Source organism: Triturus cristatus, chromosome 4_1 (genome assembly GCF_964204655.1).
Source record: "Triturus cristatus chromosome 4_1, aTriCri1.1, whole genome shotgun sequence".
Taxonomy (NCBI): Eukaryota; Metazoa; Chordata; class Amphibia; order Caudata; family Salamandridae; genus Triturus; species Triturus cristatus.
In genome coordinates, this window is record NC_140585.1 from 227,722,535 (window position 1) to 227,738,101 (window position 15,567).

The window sequence follows — 15,567 nt, forward strand, 5'->3', positions numbered from 1 at the left end:
TCCATGTGCTATTTGGTACCAAACAGGCTATCCTAGCCTTCCTGGGTACTGCCCATTCCCTAAGAGTCTCTGACTGTAGAAATTGTGGTGGGCCTTGGCCATGGAGAAAACCTCAAACACTATCCAAGATTAAGAAATGGAATTTAGGAACCAATGGGGATTAATAGTAGACTTAGAGAGGGAGTTTAGAGAGTTATACTTCCCAATAAAACTATGGTCCCAGCAGATACTTGATAACAGTGCTTTTACAAGACTGTTTACAGGGGGAATGCTGGGGAAAATTATATTAAATAAAGCCAATTGTGGTGTCACTGTCCCCTTCTGTTGACAAACAATCCATTGCTGATTAGGGAATGAACAATAGGGATAGCTGGGATGATGGTGGTTGGGGGATTTTGGAGGATTCGGGATTGGAGGTGTACCATATCTACAGTGGGTTATTGATTTGGTGCATTTGGCATTCAGGAAAAAATCAATAAACATTATTGAAACTGGAAGTGTTCTTGCTAATGGAGATATTAGTGAATGGGCATGGTTGGCTAATGGAAAGCAATCTTGCTTGCACAAGGAGTATGGAAATCTTAGAAGAGATGGTATGGTGCTCAGAGGACAGTGTAAAGGTCATATTGGGCAGAGGCTTTTTCTTTTGTGTTTAGTGGATAGAGTACCATCTGGTAGAGGCTGTTTGTTCAGGTGCAGTTGAAGCGATTGGAGGTAGCTTCCACTTTAGTTTCAGAGGTTGATTTAATCTGTGTGATTTCTCTGTGTGGTTTACAGTTTGCAGTGAGGGGCTGAGTGCTGTGTCCTCCTCATTGGGACATAACCAGAGGGTCAAAGGGAGGCATGCTGGTCTTAGACTGTAATATTAAGGCAAAGAGGCGATAGAGCAATGGCGGCAGACTGTCATGAATGAAATCTGTAGAGTACAGCTGTATTGCTGTAATAATGATAGGGCAAGAACCTAATGGGTGTGAAAAGAATAGATTTGGTTGGCTGATATATGAGAGAGCTTGTGTTAAGAATAATAACATGGGGGGGTACAAGTTAATGTAGGGTGGAGGGTATCAGAAACCTCATCAGTTATCACTTGGAAAGTGTGATTGAGTATTATTAGGGTATTATGTACAGGGGAGGCGTTACTAGAGAAGGTGGAGGTGAATGTTCTATGGTGGAGGCATTGGCAGTAGTATGATAAATTAGGAGAATGAATAAATGGAGGATTGTTCAAGCATGTAGCTTTCAGAGGAGTGCCTCAGAGCTAGATCTGCAAGTGTATGTCCCAAAGACACCGCGCTAATGTGATGAGAAGAAGTTAATTTCCTTCAGTAGCAGTCTTTCTGGTAGAGACTCTTTCTAGCTCTGAATTCCGCACCTTTTGTATATTGCCCAGGGGTCAGACTGGATCTAAACTTTTTTGCAGTACCTCTGCAAACTGCCAGGTGGCGCTGTGCAGCTCCAAAACGAGGCCATTCCAATCCACACATGATGTGTGGAGTCTACATTGGCGCTACTCCCACACAGACATCAGTTGCTTTCAAAGCTGACCGTGCCCCCAGACGCAGAGCCCCAACAGCAAATTGGCCTCGACCAATGTGGAGATTCCTACAATGAGGAATCTACGGTTAGATAGAACCTCTACCAGAAAGAGAGTTACTGAAGGTAAATAACTTGCTCTTCCGATAGAAACTTCGAAACTGCTGATTCCTCACCTTTTCAATAGATACCAAAGCAGTACCTAATCGGTGGAGGGCTGTGAATTGGCTCAGTCCATGAAGCCTTGTCAGACAGGGCAGGCAATATTCCTCTCTAAGTGAATCTGGCCATATAAACACTAGTGATCCTGCTTTGTAAACATATGGAGGGAGGTCCATGTAGCTGCCTCACAAATGTCCAGGACAGGAACACTGCATGCCAAAGCTGAGGTAGTAGCCTTGGCTTTGATGTAATAAGCCCTTAACCCTTCTGGGGGCTGCTCTTGGAAATTGCATAGCAGATCTTAATGCATAGTATGCTACAATGAGAGATGACCCATTTCTGTGTGGCTTTTCCCTTTTCCGCTCCTACAAACCCACGAAGAGCTGATCATGATCAATGTAAAAGCTCAGCACTCTTTTGGGGTCTAGGCGATGCAGTCTCTCCTCCTCCTTAGACGGGTGAGGCAGAGCACAGAATGCTGGTCAGGTGATGGTTTAACTGACATGGAATGGCGTCACTACTTTTGGAAGAAAGTATGCCCGAGCAGGTCTCATATGGTGGGTTGACAGACAGAGCCTGGAGCTTGTCGCCTCTGCCAGCTGATGTTATGGCAACTAGGAACACTGTCTAGAGAGTGAGAAGTTGCAAAGCACAAAGGGAATGCACATCAAATATCTGAGGACCAGGTTAGGATCCTACTGGGCATAACAAAGGGGAAAGGAGGGCTTTCTCGGCTACCTTAAGTGGGTTGAAAAAGTTGAAAGGAACCCTTTAACCGTGTCCAAAGCAAAGCCTTGTCTGGGAGTGAACAAACAGCAGAATATCAGATAACTGGGCCTCAAGTAGGTCTATTTGTCATGTCCCGCACCAAACTACAAAATGTCCCAACAACAGGCATATAGTTATTGTCCAGGTATGCCTGGCTCCCAAGATGACATCAACTACTTCTGGAGGAAGGTCAAAGGTATCAGCTGTCGCCACTGAATCTCTAAGCAGCAAGGTGAAGATAACAGAGGCCCAGATCTAAGACCTAGCCCCATTTCTACAACAACAGATCCTTCTATAGGGGCAGCCTGATTGCAGGACAGATGCTCATGTCCATGAGTCTTTGATAGTGTACTGCCTGTGCCCAATCTGGGGCCACTAGTATTCATTTCTGATCTTCTTCAGAATTCGGGTAGAAGTGATATTGGCGAAAAAGCATAGTAAAGTTCTGAGTCCCACTGTAGGCAAAACGCTTATCAAACAGAAAGAGATAGAGAGTGGCGCACTGGGAACACCAAAGCGCAGTACTGCTGACATTGTGTGTTCTTGGCGGTGGCAAGGAAATCATGCAATGGTTCTTCCCGTGTGGAAGAGAACTTGTGCCACCTCCGGGTGTAACAGCCACTCGTGATCTGCTAGGTACTGTCAGCTGAGTTGGCTCGCCTTGGCGTTCAAAGATCCCCCCCAGGTCGTTCACCACCTGGAAGATTCCTTAATTTTATTTTATTTATTTGATAGCTTTATATAGCACGAACATGTTCCTTGTGGGTATCAGAGCGCTTTACAGGTATACAGATAGTGGAGCACTAATAACAATAATATCATATTCGGGAAAAAGACCGGAGAGCGGAAGGGTAAGCTTGCATTGTTCAGAGAGCAGAGGAGATGAACGAATAAGAGCAGAATTAACAAAGTCAAGAAAACTGCAGGGGTCATGCAGTGTGAAAAAAGTGGGGGTCGTGTCAGGAATGAGAAGTGGAGATAAATAAACTACTTCGACTGTATGAAGTAGTCATGCGGACAAAACAGAAGTCGGGATGGGTATCAAGGAAGAAATCTGTTCAGGGAAGGAGTGCTTTGACTTCTTTCTTGAAGGACACCTTTGAGGGATTCAATCTGATTTCAGGTGGCAAGAGATCCAAAATTCTTGGAGCAATTTCAGAGAAATCACAGTTGTAGTTTTTTTTTTCTGAATTTCTGTGGTTTCAGAAGTGAGGATTTCGAGCTTCTGGATGATCTGGAGCCACCCGAAATTTCTAGATTCTGGGCAAGATATCTAGGGGTATTGAAGTGAAGGGCTTTGTGTGTCATGCAGGGAACTTTTAGTTGGATTCTTGATTCTTAAGGGAGCCAGTTGAGCGATTTCAGATCGGGGTGATGTGGTTATTTCTTTTTGAGTCAGTGATGAGCCTAGCAGCAGAGTTGAACAAAGCTCTCTGGGGACCCAGTGTTGATCTGGCCAGTCCAGAGAGGGTTACACTTCCATAGTCTAGCTTGGGAATTACTAAAACTTGCACTTCATGCCTGAAGTTGTTGGAAGGGAGGAAGGGTTTTAATTTCATAAGAATGTTTATTTTTGATACGCTCCTTTGGTGGAGGCACTGATTTGTTTCTGCATGTTGAGGTTCTTGTCTACCGTTAATCCCAAAGATCTCGCAAAGTCAATGGCTTGTGGGATGCAGTTGAGGACAGTAAGAAGTTTCAGCCAGTCTTCAATGGCAGGTGACTGGTTAGGAGGGGCTAATAGTAGGAGTACAGACATTTCCAAAAAAGTAGCACCTCCTTGTGCAGTGTCCATTACCCCACCTTGCCCTGTTTGTTGCAGTGCCACATGGCAGTGCTGTTGCCTGTTTACACTTGCACAGCCTTCCCCTGATGGATTGCAGGAAGGCTTTCAATGCCAAGAGGATGGCTCTCAGCTCCAGAAGTTTGATGTGGAGCCAGGGCTCTGCCGGGGACCAGATGACTTTGATCTCCATCTCTGCCAAGTGGCCACCCCAGCCCAGAACAATGCTTCAGTCATCAATGTTAGTTTTGGGTGGAATAGGGAGAGAGGACTGCTAGTGACCCAATCGAGACTGAGCAACCACTACTGCAGGACTTTTGCAGTGTCCGCAGAGATCTGTAAATTATTGGAGAGGTCTCCTTAATGTTGGGCCCACTGAAACTTTACATCTTACTGAAGAGCCCACACATGACTCCTGGCATACTTCTCCAGAAGGATGCAGGAAGCCATCAGTCCCAGCAGCCACAGAGTTGACCTAATTAAAATCCAGGATGGAGGCTGAAAGATAGAGATCATAGCCTGAATATCTTAGACCCTCCTTTTCGGGGGAAAGGCACAAAACTGGAGCGTGTCCAGAATGGTTCATATGAAAGGCAGTATCTGAGAAGGAGCTGTGACTTTGGCAGGTTAATAGGAGAAAATTGGGTCCCCTGACCTCTGAAGATGTACTTCCACCACCGCCATCCCTTTCATAAACACCCAAGGGGCACTTGTGACATCAAAGTGGTGTACAGTGAACAGAAAATGCTCCTGTCCCACCATGAACAGTCGATGGCACCTGTAGGCCTGCAAGAAGCAGATGTCAAAATAGGTGTCCTGCAGGTCCAAGGCAGGCATCCAGTCTCCAGGACCAAGGGCAGATAAGACCTGGGTCAGTCATTGAGAGGTTACTGGTCTACAATAGGCCAAAGACCTCCATCCTTCTTTGGAACCAGGGAGTAGCAGGAGTAACAGTAAAAAACCCACTTCCGATGCAAGCACCCTATCAATAGCCCCTTTGACCAAAAGGGTTTCCTGCCATAAGATGGTCCTACGTCGGGCATTTTGAGGAAGGTGAAAAGTGTGCTTGGCGGCAAGGACATCTACAGCATAGCCCTTCTGGAAAAATCGCAGGACCCACCTGTCCGATTTCATTGCCTGCCAAGCCAGTAAAAAGTGTTGAATCCTGCCTCCAATCAGATGCCCGTGCTCCACAAAGGGATGCTAATGACGTATGGCAGATGGAGCTGTGGATGTGATTTGGGGGGGCAGTGGACTGGACGCTTCTAGTCTCTGACTGCAGGGTCGATGGTGCCACGGCCTCAGCCATAAAACAGCAGGGAACTCTGCTGGGGCTGAAGAGGCACCCCTGCTAAAGCCAAGGACAGATCAAACGGGCAGGTGAGGTTGGCGTGGCAGAGCAGACAAGCCCAGGGAGCATACTGGGGCCCTGCTTTCTTTGTAACACTGCAGAGCGGAGTCCGCTTTATTTCCAAAAAGGTGAGTCCCATCAAAAGGCATGCCTCTAAGGGGCGACTGAACATTGCACCTAAAAATGTCATGGTGATGGGTAGTGACGCTAGTGCCAGTGGCTTGCCAAATGGAATCTGTAGCATCATCGAAGCACAGTCACTACAGGCCTTAGAATTGTGGCCGGACTCTAGGCACCACAGACAAACCTGATGTGGATCTGCCACAGACATTTGCTAACATTCCTGTCAAGGTTTAAACCTGGTCACCTTGGGAGGTGTCACTTCCCTACCACACTGAATAAATTTGAGGTAAAGAGGGTCTTGAAAGAAATGAGAGGTAGCTCAGAAAGAAAAGAACTGACGTCATAGCAAGGGAGTCGCACCTATAATGGCTTTCCGGAGTACAACAGCATCACTGCCGAGCCACACGGTGTCAAATGATGGCGAACAGAGGTACTGCTCGAATGTTTCCGGATCCAGTCTGACCCTGAAGAAGTAGTCAAAAGGTGAAGAATCTGGGGTTAGAAGTCTCTATCAGAAATACATTTCACATGTATATACACACTAAAATAAAGGTTAAAGTGAAGTTATAGGTGGTATAGTTATTGGTTAACATATGCTTAAAATAACCTCAGAAATCCAACTTAAAAATCGCAATTCTCGTGCATTAATGATTACTAATTAAAAATGGAAAAGCACTAGAATTTGCAAGTTATGGTTACACCAAATTCCGTAACCCACACAACAGCCAGACAAACCAAAACTTGCATTCCACTTTCACACACTAAGCATTATTAACTGTTACCCTGATCACCTGCCCAGACTGGTGCATGCTTGTGGTGATACTAGAAAAAAGGCAAGTGGTTGTACACACTCATCGAGCTCTTTTATACAGTGATCACAAGTAAACACAGGGAAAAACAGAGGTTGCCACCATCTGTGACAACATTAAGAAACTATCAGTTTTTAAAATGCAGAACACCCTCTTTCTACACAATGCGTTTCAAAACCCACCCTGCTAGTCAGGTTCGGTCAGGGGTTAGGATATGTCCACAGGTTAAAAAGATATAAAAGGACATCTCACTGATAACAGTGATGACACATAGTTATGCTACATAATGGTACTGAAACAATAAGTATAATATAAAGCTTTGGAGTGAAATGCCGAAGGTATGTGCATTGCAGATAGGTACCTGTTCAAAAGGCAGAATTGTAGGATCGAGGGTAGCTACAGCCTGCAGACTACAGATAGTGTGCATTTGAGTTATTTATGCAAACCTCGCACGAATCCCAAAGATCATTTATCCCTCTTTTGACTCTACAGTAATAGTGATACATGCTTACTTCCCCTCAGGAAAAGGGACTTGATTTACACAATACTTTAGATCCCTAATGGCTGTTTAATAAAAATAAACATTGATCATCTCCTTGCTTAAAATTAATGGACAAGGTACTAAGAGACTAAAGATTTTACACTATCTAAAAACTAAAAATAAACAAGCATTGTCTTCTTTCAGGTGACACAGCTATCAAATTCCGAGGCCATGAAATTGGAGAAATGGACTAGGATGTGATCACAACAGTAAGTAGTGGTAGATCTAGAGCCAATCCGAGTTCCGAAGTCTCAGCCTCCTGATTCTAGTCCAACAAAGAAACGCAGTGTAGCCATAAGAATAAACAGGATGATACCTAAAATCCTGAAAAGATGGCTAGACCAGAGCGGACTATATGCTTTTGTTAAAGTTAAAGTTTTTGACAAGATTCTGCTGGTGAGGTCAATGTATGCATCCAATGGAAATATACATGATGTTTTTTTCCAAAAATGAGACTTTTGACAGTAATTTAAACCAAACAGAGCAATAATGGGGGAGAACTGGAACATTGTGATGGACACTATATTAGACAAAATTGGACCGGCAGACTGCCACAATAACAATGACTAAACTGTGCTCATAGATATTAGAAAGGATTGGTAGATGGTTGGTACTTGCAGCATCCCAATGATAGGGCATTAATATTTGTCTAACCCTCATGGAGCTGAATTCTCTTTAGATGTTTTCTAAATTCAATACTCACTTCTATCCTAGGTCATTAATTGGGAGATTTACCCTGGAGTTCTTTCCAACCACTCACATGTACAACCAGTAACTAAATTGTGTCTTGTTTCAGCATAAACAGCAGAGGTTCTTAACCTGTGGTCTAGGTCCCCTGAGGGTCCACAAAGCCTACTCAGGAGGCGCACAACTTCTTACAAATGTAAATATTATTAACAGAAAAATAAAGTGTATATAACTAAAAAAAAGCAAACTTGGAAAATGTAAGACATTCTGTAAATGTGAAGAAATTTTAAACTGTAGTTTAAAAATTAAGTTAGTATCCTTATTGATTTGTGGGGACAGTGACAGAGCATAAAACTGAATATAGTCTGTATACTATACAGTGGACTCAGTTGAATTTAGAAAACTCTAACCTGGTCATTGTAATTAAAATGTAGAATTGTTTTTAACTTGTTTGATGAATGCTTGCTTCTGTATTTTTCTGCTTATTTTTTGCGTCTCAAATCATCAAAAATGCTTAGGCCGGGGTCCATGGCTTGTGTTAATGAGTTAGTGGGAGTCCTCGGGTTCCAATAATGAGTCACCGGTGATCCCTGGGTTCTAGTAATGATTAAGTGGAGGTCCACTGAAGTCCAAAGGTTAAGAACCACTTATCTACAGCATTCTGGGCCATGCAGACTTGCAAGTGTAAAACACCTGCTGAAAAATAGAAATTTCTCTCATACAAGCCCTTTAAAGACTATAAACTTAAAAATGATTCTTCAGAAATCTCAGCATAGACCTTGTGGGCTGCTGCCAAGGCCACATGGAGAGTTTTTTGTGTGTGGCTCTGTTACAGCACGTAAGAAACACCCTTGAGGAATAACAGACTAGAGCAGTCCATAAAGCGCATTATGACACGAAAACTCACACCTTCCCCAGAATTGAGAAAACAAATTGAGGTTGAAAAAACAGTGCATAACAGGTTTTTTTTTTATCATCCAAAGCAGAAAAAGAACTGGAGAAACTAAAATGATGCCACTATACTTTACGAGTTAAGGCACTATGCGGTACGAGTACATTGCTCTGAAAAAGAGAGAGTTACAGAGCGAAGCAATAACAAATTAATGCAGGCCATACTTTGACCCATACTGTAAGCAATATCTAAGGTATATATATTGCTCACAGCTGTACTATGTACCAAAGAACTGTGCCATCTGCCAGGAAGTTTCTGCTATGACTCCAAAAGATGGATAAACTTGGAAAGGAGCAGACTTTTATTTTGAAAGCAAGATTTGTGCAGATTCCTCAAATGACAGCAAAGTTACTAGTGAAACAAAAAAAAAAACTTTTCATATGGAACCTCTGATCTGAAAAAACTACACAGTGGCGACCACCATTGTAATCAAGGTTCCCCCCTAGGGAAACCTTTAGTTCATGAAACAAGACAATGTGTTAGACTTGGCATCTTTGGCATGGTTATCCCTGACTGTTTGCCTCTACCTCCTGTATTTTTGATTCTGTGCTGGATTTTGCTTTTGCTGTCTTAGATGCTTTGGGCACTGTGTCACTGCTGATCATTGTCAAAGTGCAAGTGCTCCCTGTGTAAATTGTGTTTACAATTGGTTCTTCCTGATTGGCATATTTGATTTACTGGTAAGGCCCTAGTAAAGTGCACTGAGTGTGCCGAGGCCTGTAAATCAAATGCTACTAGTGGGCCTGCAGCACTGATTGTGCCACCCACATGAGTAGCCCTGAAAAGGTATCTCAGACCTGCCACTGCAGTGTCAGTGCGCAGTTTGTTAACTGCCATGTCGACCTATCAAGTGCACCCACTTGCCAGGCCCTAACCTTCCCTTTTCTTACATGTTAGACTCCCCTATGGCAGGTCTAAGGTACCCACGTGGGCAGGGTGCAGTGTATATGAAAGGTAGGACATGTACTGGTGTGTGTGACATGTCCTGATAGTGAAACTATGCCAATTTCGTTTTTCAATATTGAAAGGCTATCTGTTCCATAGGATATAATGTGAAATACTTTATAACATCTTGCAAGTATAACTACCCATTGGGACAAGATGGAGAAAAACAATTTAGGCTCTCTGAATTTTATAACACATCTTTTAATAAAGATGTTTTTTTAATTGTGTGTTTGAAAATGCCACTTCTAGAAAGTTGGCATTTTATTGTTTAACCTTTCTGTGTGCCTCTGCCTGTTTGTGGATTTACTGCCTGGTTTCAGAGTGACAGGAGCTAGGGATGTGCATTAACTGTAGACAGCCACTTGGGGGTTGAGGTGTGCCTGGCCCTTCCTGGATTACTCAGAGCTGAGCTAAATGGACCTTGGCTGAATTTAGAGTAGTGGGAGTTTATATTGCACCTGAACAGGGCTTGTCTCCCTTATATAATGCTGCCTTCACCCCCTATGGTCGTACTGCACCAGTGAGGACAGAACTGGGTTGGACTGGGCTCAGAGACCCTTGCACAAAAAGAACAAATACATTGCATTGTATAAGTATTACACCCGAAGTCCCAGAACTTTAGATTACTTCTGGACTCAAGAGGAATCTTTGCCAAGGAGAATAGCTGGAGAGCTGTGAGGAGGAGTACTGCCCCTTTGCTGTGTGCTCTGTGAGGTTGGCCTGCAGTTGCTGCTTCTTCCAGGGAAAAGACAAAGACTGGAACTTTGCTGTGAACCTGCTTGAAGATCTGTTCTGAAGTCTCAGGGACACAAAGACTTCACCCCAGCTCTCCTGAACTCTGCTGTTGAGAGTTCTGACCTGCCAGGAGGTGCCTATTGCAGTTGTGGGCCTCTGGAGGTTGTTCCTGCTGCTGGGAGCTGGAAGAAAATAAGAACTGAAGAAATTAATGCATCGCTCTTCTTACGGCTGTTTTTCCCGACGCAGCACCACTGTGTGAGAAGAATCACCATGCATCACGGTGCTGCTGCAGAACCGACGCAGTGCCTGTCGCGTATGTAAGAACCGACGCATCGAGGAATTGCGGCTGAAGAAACCTATGTATTGCCACTCGATGCCACCGCATTGATTCCTGACACATCTCGGGATATCCACACATTGTACCTGTGCAGCAAGTTTTCCCCGACGTGCATCACTGTAATCCAAGTTCTCCTCTAGGGAAACCTTAATTTCATAACGCAAGACAAAGAAGTTTTTGTTTTTCACAGCCTATTACATGCTACATATATATGCTTCCTGATGAGCCACATTTTTCCAGACACTTTCTTTAAATGGCCCTGTAATCCTAGTTTGCCTCCAAGGGAACCTTCACATTCATTTCCTAACACAAGATTATGTTTTTGACAGCCTAGTCACAGACTATTGCAGACTATATTGAAAAGTTTTCATTCACATTGCTTGAGTGTGGAATTTGTGATGTAATACAAACGGCCTTGCAGAGTTGGCTGTGGCTGTTCTATTTTCCCGAAGGGTCTATCTCTGTACAGGAGGCTTGGAATGCAGAAATACTGTTTCTTTTGAGATGGGGCAGTTGGGAGCATTGGCAGCATTATTGCGATGCATTCAGCATTGTAATCTAGCCTTTTCTGGCATGGTAATCGCTTGACGGATGTGGGGACTTGCCTGAGGAGATACTGCGAGGGCCATTCCATTTTATTTACACTATACAACAGATTCTGACAAGTGTTAAAACATAGAAAACGGAATACTTGAGGAGTGCAAGTCACCTAACCTATGCCTAGAAGGTCTTGGCACAAAAAGCTATATTAGACGTGAAAAAAAACATTGTGACCAGAGTTTGCGGGCCTTATGTGGGAATGACAGTCAAATTAAAGGTATGTAATCGGGGAAGAAAAGTATGTGTTTAGGCATTCTTGAGTACTCGTGATGAATCTTAAGACTGAAATAAGGTGTTTTTATATTTCCTTGTACATTGTATAGAGATGGAGGGTAACTTAGGGCTCATGTACTGGAGCAAGGGCATTGGTGGCTGTGGGCGTAAACTGGTAGGATTTCATTCTTCATTATTAAGTCTTGTATTGTTTAGCCTTATTTTTTGTTTGCTTTCTCCCTCTTCTGGGATGAATCAGTAAGGCGTGTTCTAGCAATGTACCCTTCAAAAAAGGCAGAGAATGGAACAAATTAAAACTTCAATAACGGAAAATTGTGAAGTTAAAGGTCCCTCTACCTAAAGTGGCTCCTTTGGGAGAAATGTCTTCTTAATGTTGGGACAAAGTGCCACGTGTTTTGCCTTAAATGCCTCTAGTGCCTAGATCTGCCTCTTCTCAGTCTTCTGTAGCTTTCCTACCTAAAATCACCTTGAAAACCGCTTCATCAACCATAAAGTCTAAGGTACATAGAGCTTCGAGGGAAGTCTGATTTGTCGACTACCACCTTGTGAATGACAATCAAAAATCTGTATAGGCAGCATAGCTATTCCAACTGTATAGAGTCTACTACAAATACTGCTTGACAGGGCACACTTCGTCAATTGGATTGCAGATGTTTAATTGTAGCACCAATGATGTCACCCATTACGATGCCCTTTCTGCCTATTTTACAGCACTGAGAAGTGACAGAATATGAAGACAGTGAGGTGCACGAGTATTAGTCTTTGACAGAGACTCAAGCACTGCAAACATCCTTAAACACCTACCGGTACATTTTTGCTTAAGAACTAGAAGCAGGAGTTGAAGAAGAGATGAACAGCATTTCATCTTATGTATTTATCATATCAATACTGTCAATTGCTATTTTTGATATTGCAGCTTGACTGCAAGAAAAGATTCTCTTGGATGTGAAAAGAAGGTAGGGTCCCTCCGAAAGATGGTTGTTACGGCTTTAGGGGACAATGGATAAATGGGTCTCTACAATAACCACCATTATAAATACGGCCCCCTCCACGCTCAATAGAATTTGAATGATGTTATAGATGTCTTATGCCCCCAAGAGTAATCTTACCTGAGCACTCCCACTTCATTCTTGAAAGCCTGGAGCTGTTGTGGTGTTGGAGCTGAAACATTCAACATTTTTACAGCCACATCACCTATGAAGAGAAACAAAATTGACAATAAGAAAGAACAATATACTGCCAGGAAACAGTGCATGTTCTATTCTTAAAATAAATGACCTAGAAGGAATACTTATTTACTTGTAACCTCAGAACCCTTCCAGGGAGTTCTCCAGTTTATAACACACAATTATGCTTGGACAGCCTATTGCAGTCTACGCTGGCTAGTTTTCATTTACTTAACTTTAAAACGAAACCAATTTGCAAAATTAAAAATGTCACTTCATAAAGAAAAGTTAGATGAAAAATCTTTCACAGAACTTTTCAAATGAATAAGTCGAAAGAACCTCATTCTCTGGCATCCGGCCCATAACACAAATTCCTCCATGCCTTGTAGTCCCAACCGCAGCACCCCCAAAAGACCAGAAGCCTTCAGCCAATGGAGGACCCCTTTCAGTTCAAAACAAAGCTATCCCTTAGAGTCGGGAGCCAGGTTTCTCGTACGCTCGGAATAGCAAAGGCCCCATGACTTCCACCACACAAGATCCGAAAGGTGGCATAGCGCTGCGCGGCACCAAGTCAGTCGGGAGGAGAGGTTCACCAGAACAACCAACTGTCCAAGCCCCTCACCTCCGGTTAGATGAATTTAGACGAGTTCTGGCCTCGCACCGGACTCTCATTTTAGTGTTATTCTGCCTCCTCCTTTCCCTCAAAGTTTTTCAAACATCCCAAGGGCTGCTTGTCGGATCATGTCCCTCCAAAACAACAAAAGTAGTGGCTCTCTGGTTAGAAGTCCCTGGCCACAGCCGGGGACAGCAGGCACGAAGATTGTGGACAAAGATGAAGTTATAGGGAGAGGTGGTGCCGGGAAAAAGAGAGTCCGTAAACGTCCAACAAAGCTCTGTGCGAGATACTTCAGAATATGCTCACAGCTGTATCCAGCCTAGCGGTCATCTAACACACAAGGACTTACACACCATCCGGGGAGGCAATAAGCCTAATCTCGGACACTGCCACATCAGAAACACATGGGGGCCGCGGGACAGCTCTCCGACCCCCTCCAGTACACAACAACAGAGCCAGTAAATCACAGTAAAACCTAGGGAAAAGCCCAGAAGACCAGTAAAAATATGCCAAAAGCTAGCCCCAAAAGAACCCGCTAGAAACAGAGCCTTGCCAAGACACCTCGAGCCATTAGGGAGGTTCCCATTGCACGTGGACTGGAAAGGTATACACGGAACCTCAGGGCATGTTGCGATCGTCAAAAACACCCAATTACGGCACTTCCCCTCCTTACATATCGCCCCAAGCATGTGTAGGTCAAAAGGCACCACCAGCTCACACACTAGAGAAGGTATGATATTGGAAGTCTGTCGACACCCATAAAACATGAATTAAATAACCAAGTTCATCCACATGCTCACGAAGACCACCCCTTAAAAAATATCCTTTTTGTCATGGTGAGGGGGCAGAACCAATGACCCAAAAGTAAAGAATTAGGGCGACCCATGACTAAACCCCCACTGTTTTATTAAAAAAGGAAATGTAGATACCCCAATTGGGGCTACCTTCTGCTGCCCCACTAAAATAGCACGTATGAATGTAAAAGCACACCCCTAAAAAAAAGACAGGCGCAGGAATCCCCAAGAATGATTGATGATTATTTAAGTAAGGATGCAAATGTTTTCTGAACTAAATCAACAAACAGCTCTTATCCAACAGATCTGCAATCAAGCCACCAAAGTGCACCACCTTTACAGTGGCCTGCACCTTTGCAGCGACCATTTCCATAATCCCAACAAAGACCCAACTGTGCGAGTCACAGACCACAAACTCTTTCCACAAACATTTTGTAACTGTTTTAAAAAGTAAAGAAACCCCTGATGACCATAGGACCACAGACGTTTCCCCTGGAAGTCATCCCAAGACTTGCAATGCTCAAAAAAGTTAAGTATTGTTGTACAACTGTATTTGCAGAGTCGAATGGGGTCCACCCCGACATTTTCACAGCGCTTGCGTAGAGACCTCTTCCATGTCACCTATAATTACACTGAATCCAATACTAGCATCCCACTAGCACTACACAGCCCAATCTTACACAACACATGGTATCAGCCGTGGGCACCCAGACATCAGCCAGGTCATGTAACGTCTGATCGCTGATACTGCATGCAGTAGACACCAACAGGCTTTACTTGTCCCAAGGGATAGCCCCTGAAAAAGCTAAATGCCTTATTCACCTGTACCTATGTAGGATTAGGGCCGAAGATACAACCAAACAGAGTAGAATCCCATAGAGTAGTACTGAATGTGACCCGTTACAAGAGAAATCCCACAGCACTGTACCTTTTCACAGAGCCTAGCGATATCCAAACTGGGCTAGATAGGATGAGCAGGGGGACACCGTAGGAGAGGATAATGTTTGGCCCTGAGACTTTCCAGAAAAGAGATTCTTGGAAGTAGCAAAGCCACTGAACCTGTGCACAAACACGTCCGTTCCCACTTCCGTCTGTGGTCCCAGAGTGGCCCATAGCATGGCATGTCTAAGTACCCCAGACATGGAGGTCCAGGGTAGGGCAATCCACCTTAATGATACGAGGAAATTAGTTTCTCGGAGAGGGTTGAACAACAGCATAGATAACCCGTGCCAAGAAATATGGGATACGGAGATAGATAGGTACCAGTGGTTGGAAGGGAAGGGCAACCGCTAATTGAACGGAAACTTACACTGTATTCCTTGTGTTTCAGAGGTAAAGGAACTATTCCACTTGGCTAGAATGAGAACTGTGGCGCAATACTATACATACCATGTCCTGTCACATTTATCCCAGGCAATAACATGGACA

At 43.9% G+C, this 15,567-nt stretch overlaps 1 protein-coding gene across 3 annotated transcripts in view; it reads right to left on the reverse strand.

Annotated features, from left to right (window-relative positions):
* Positions 1 to 15,567, reverse strand: part of BRAF (B-Raf proto-oncogene, serine/threonine kinase) — an 803,995-nt gene that overhangs the window by 299,830 nt on the left and 488,598 nt on the right. For all 3 annotated transcript variants that reach the window (XM_085651927.1, XM_085651928.1, XM_085651929.1), the window contains one exon: positions 12,673 to 12,757. In XM_085651927.1, the coding sequence (XP_085508053.1) occupies positions 12,673 to 12,757 (85 nt within the window). The remainder of the gene's footprint in view (positions 1 to 12,672; positions 12,758 to 15,567) is intronic.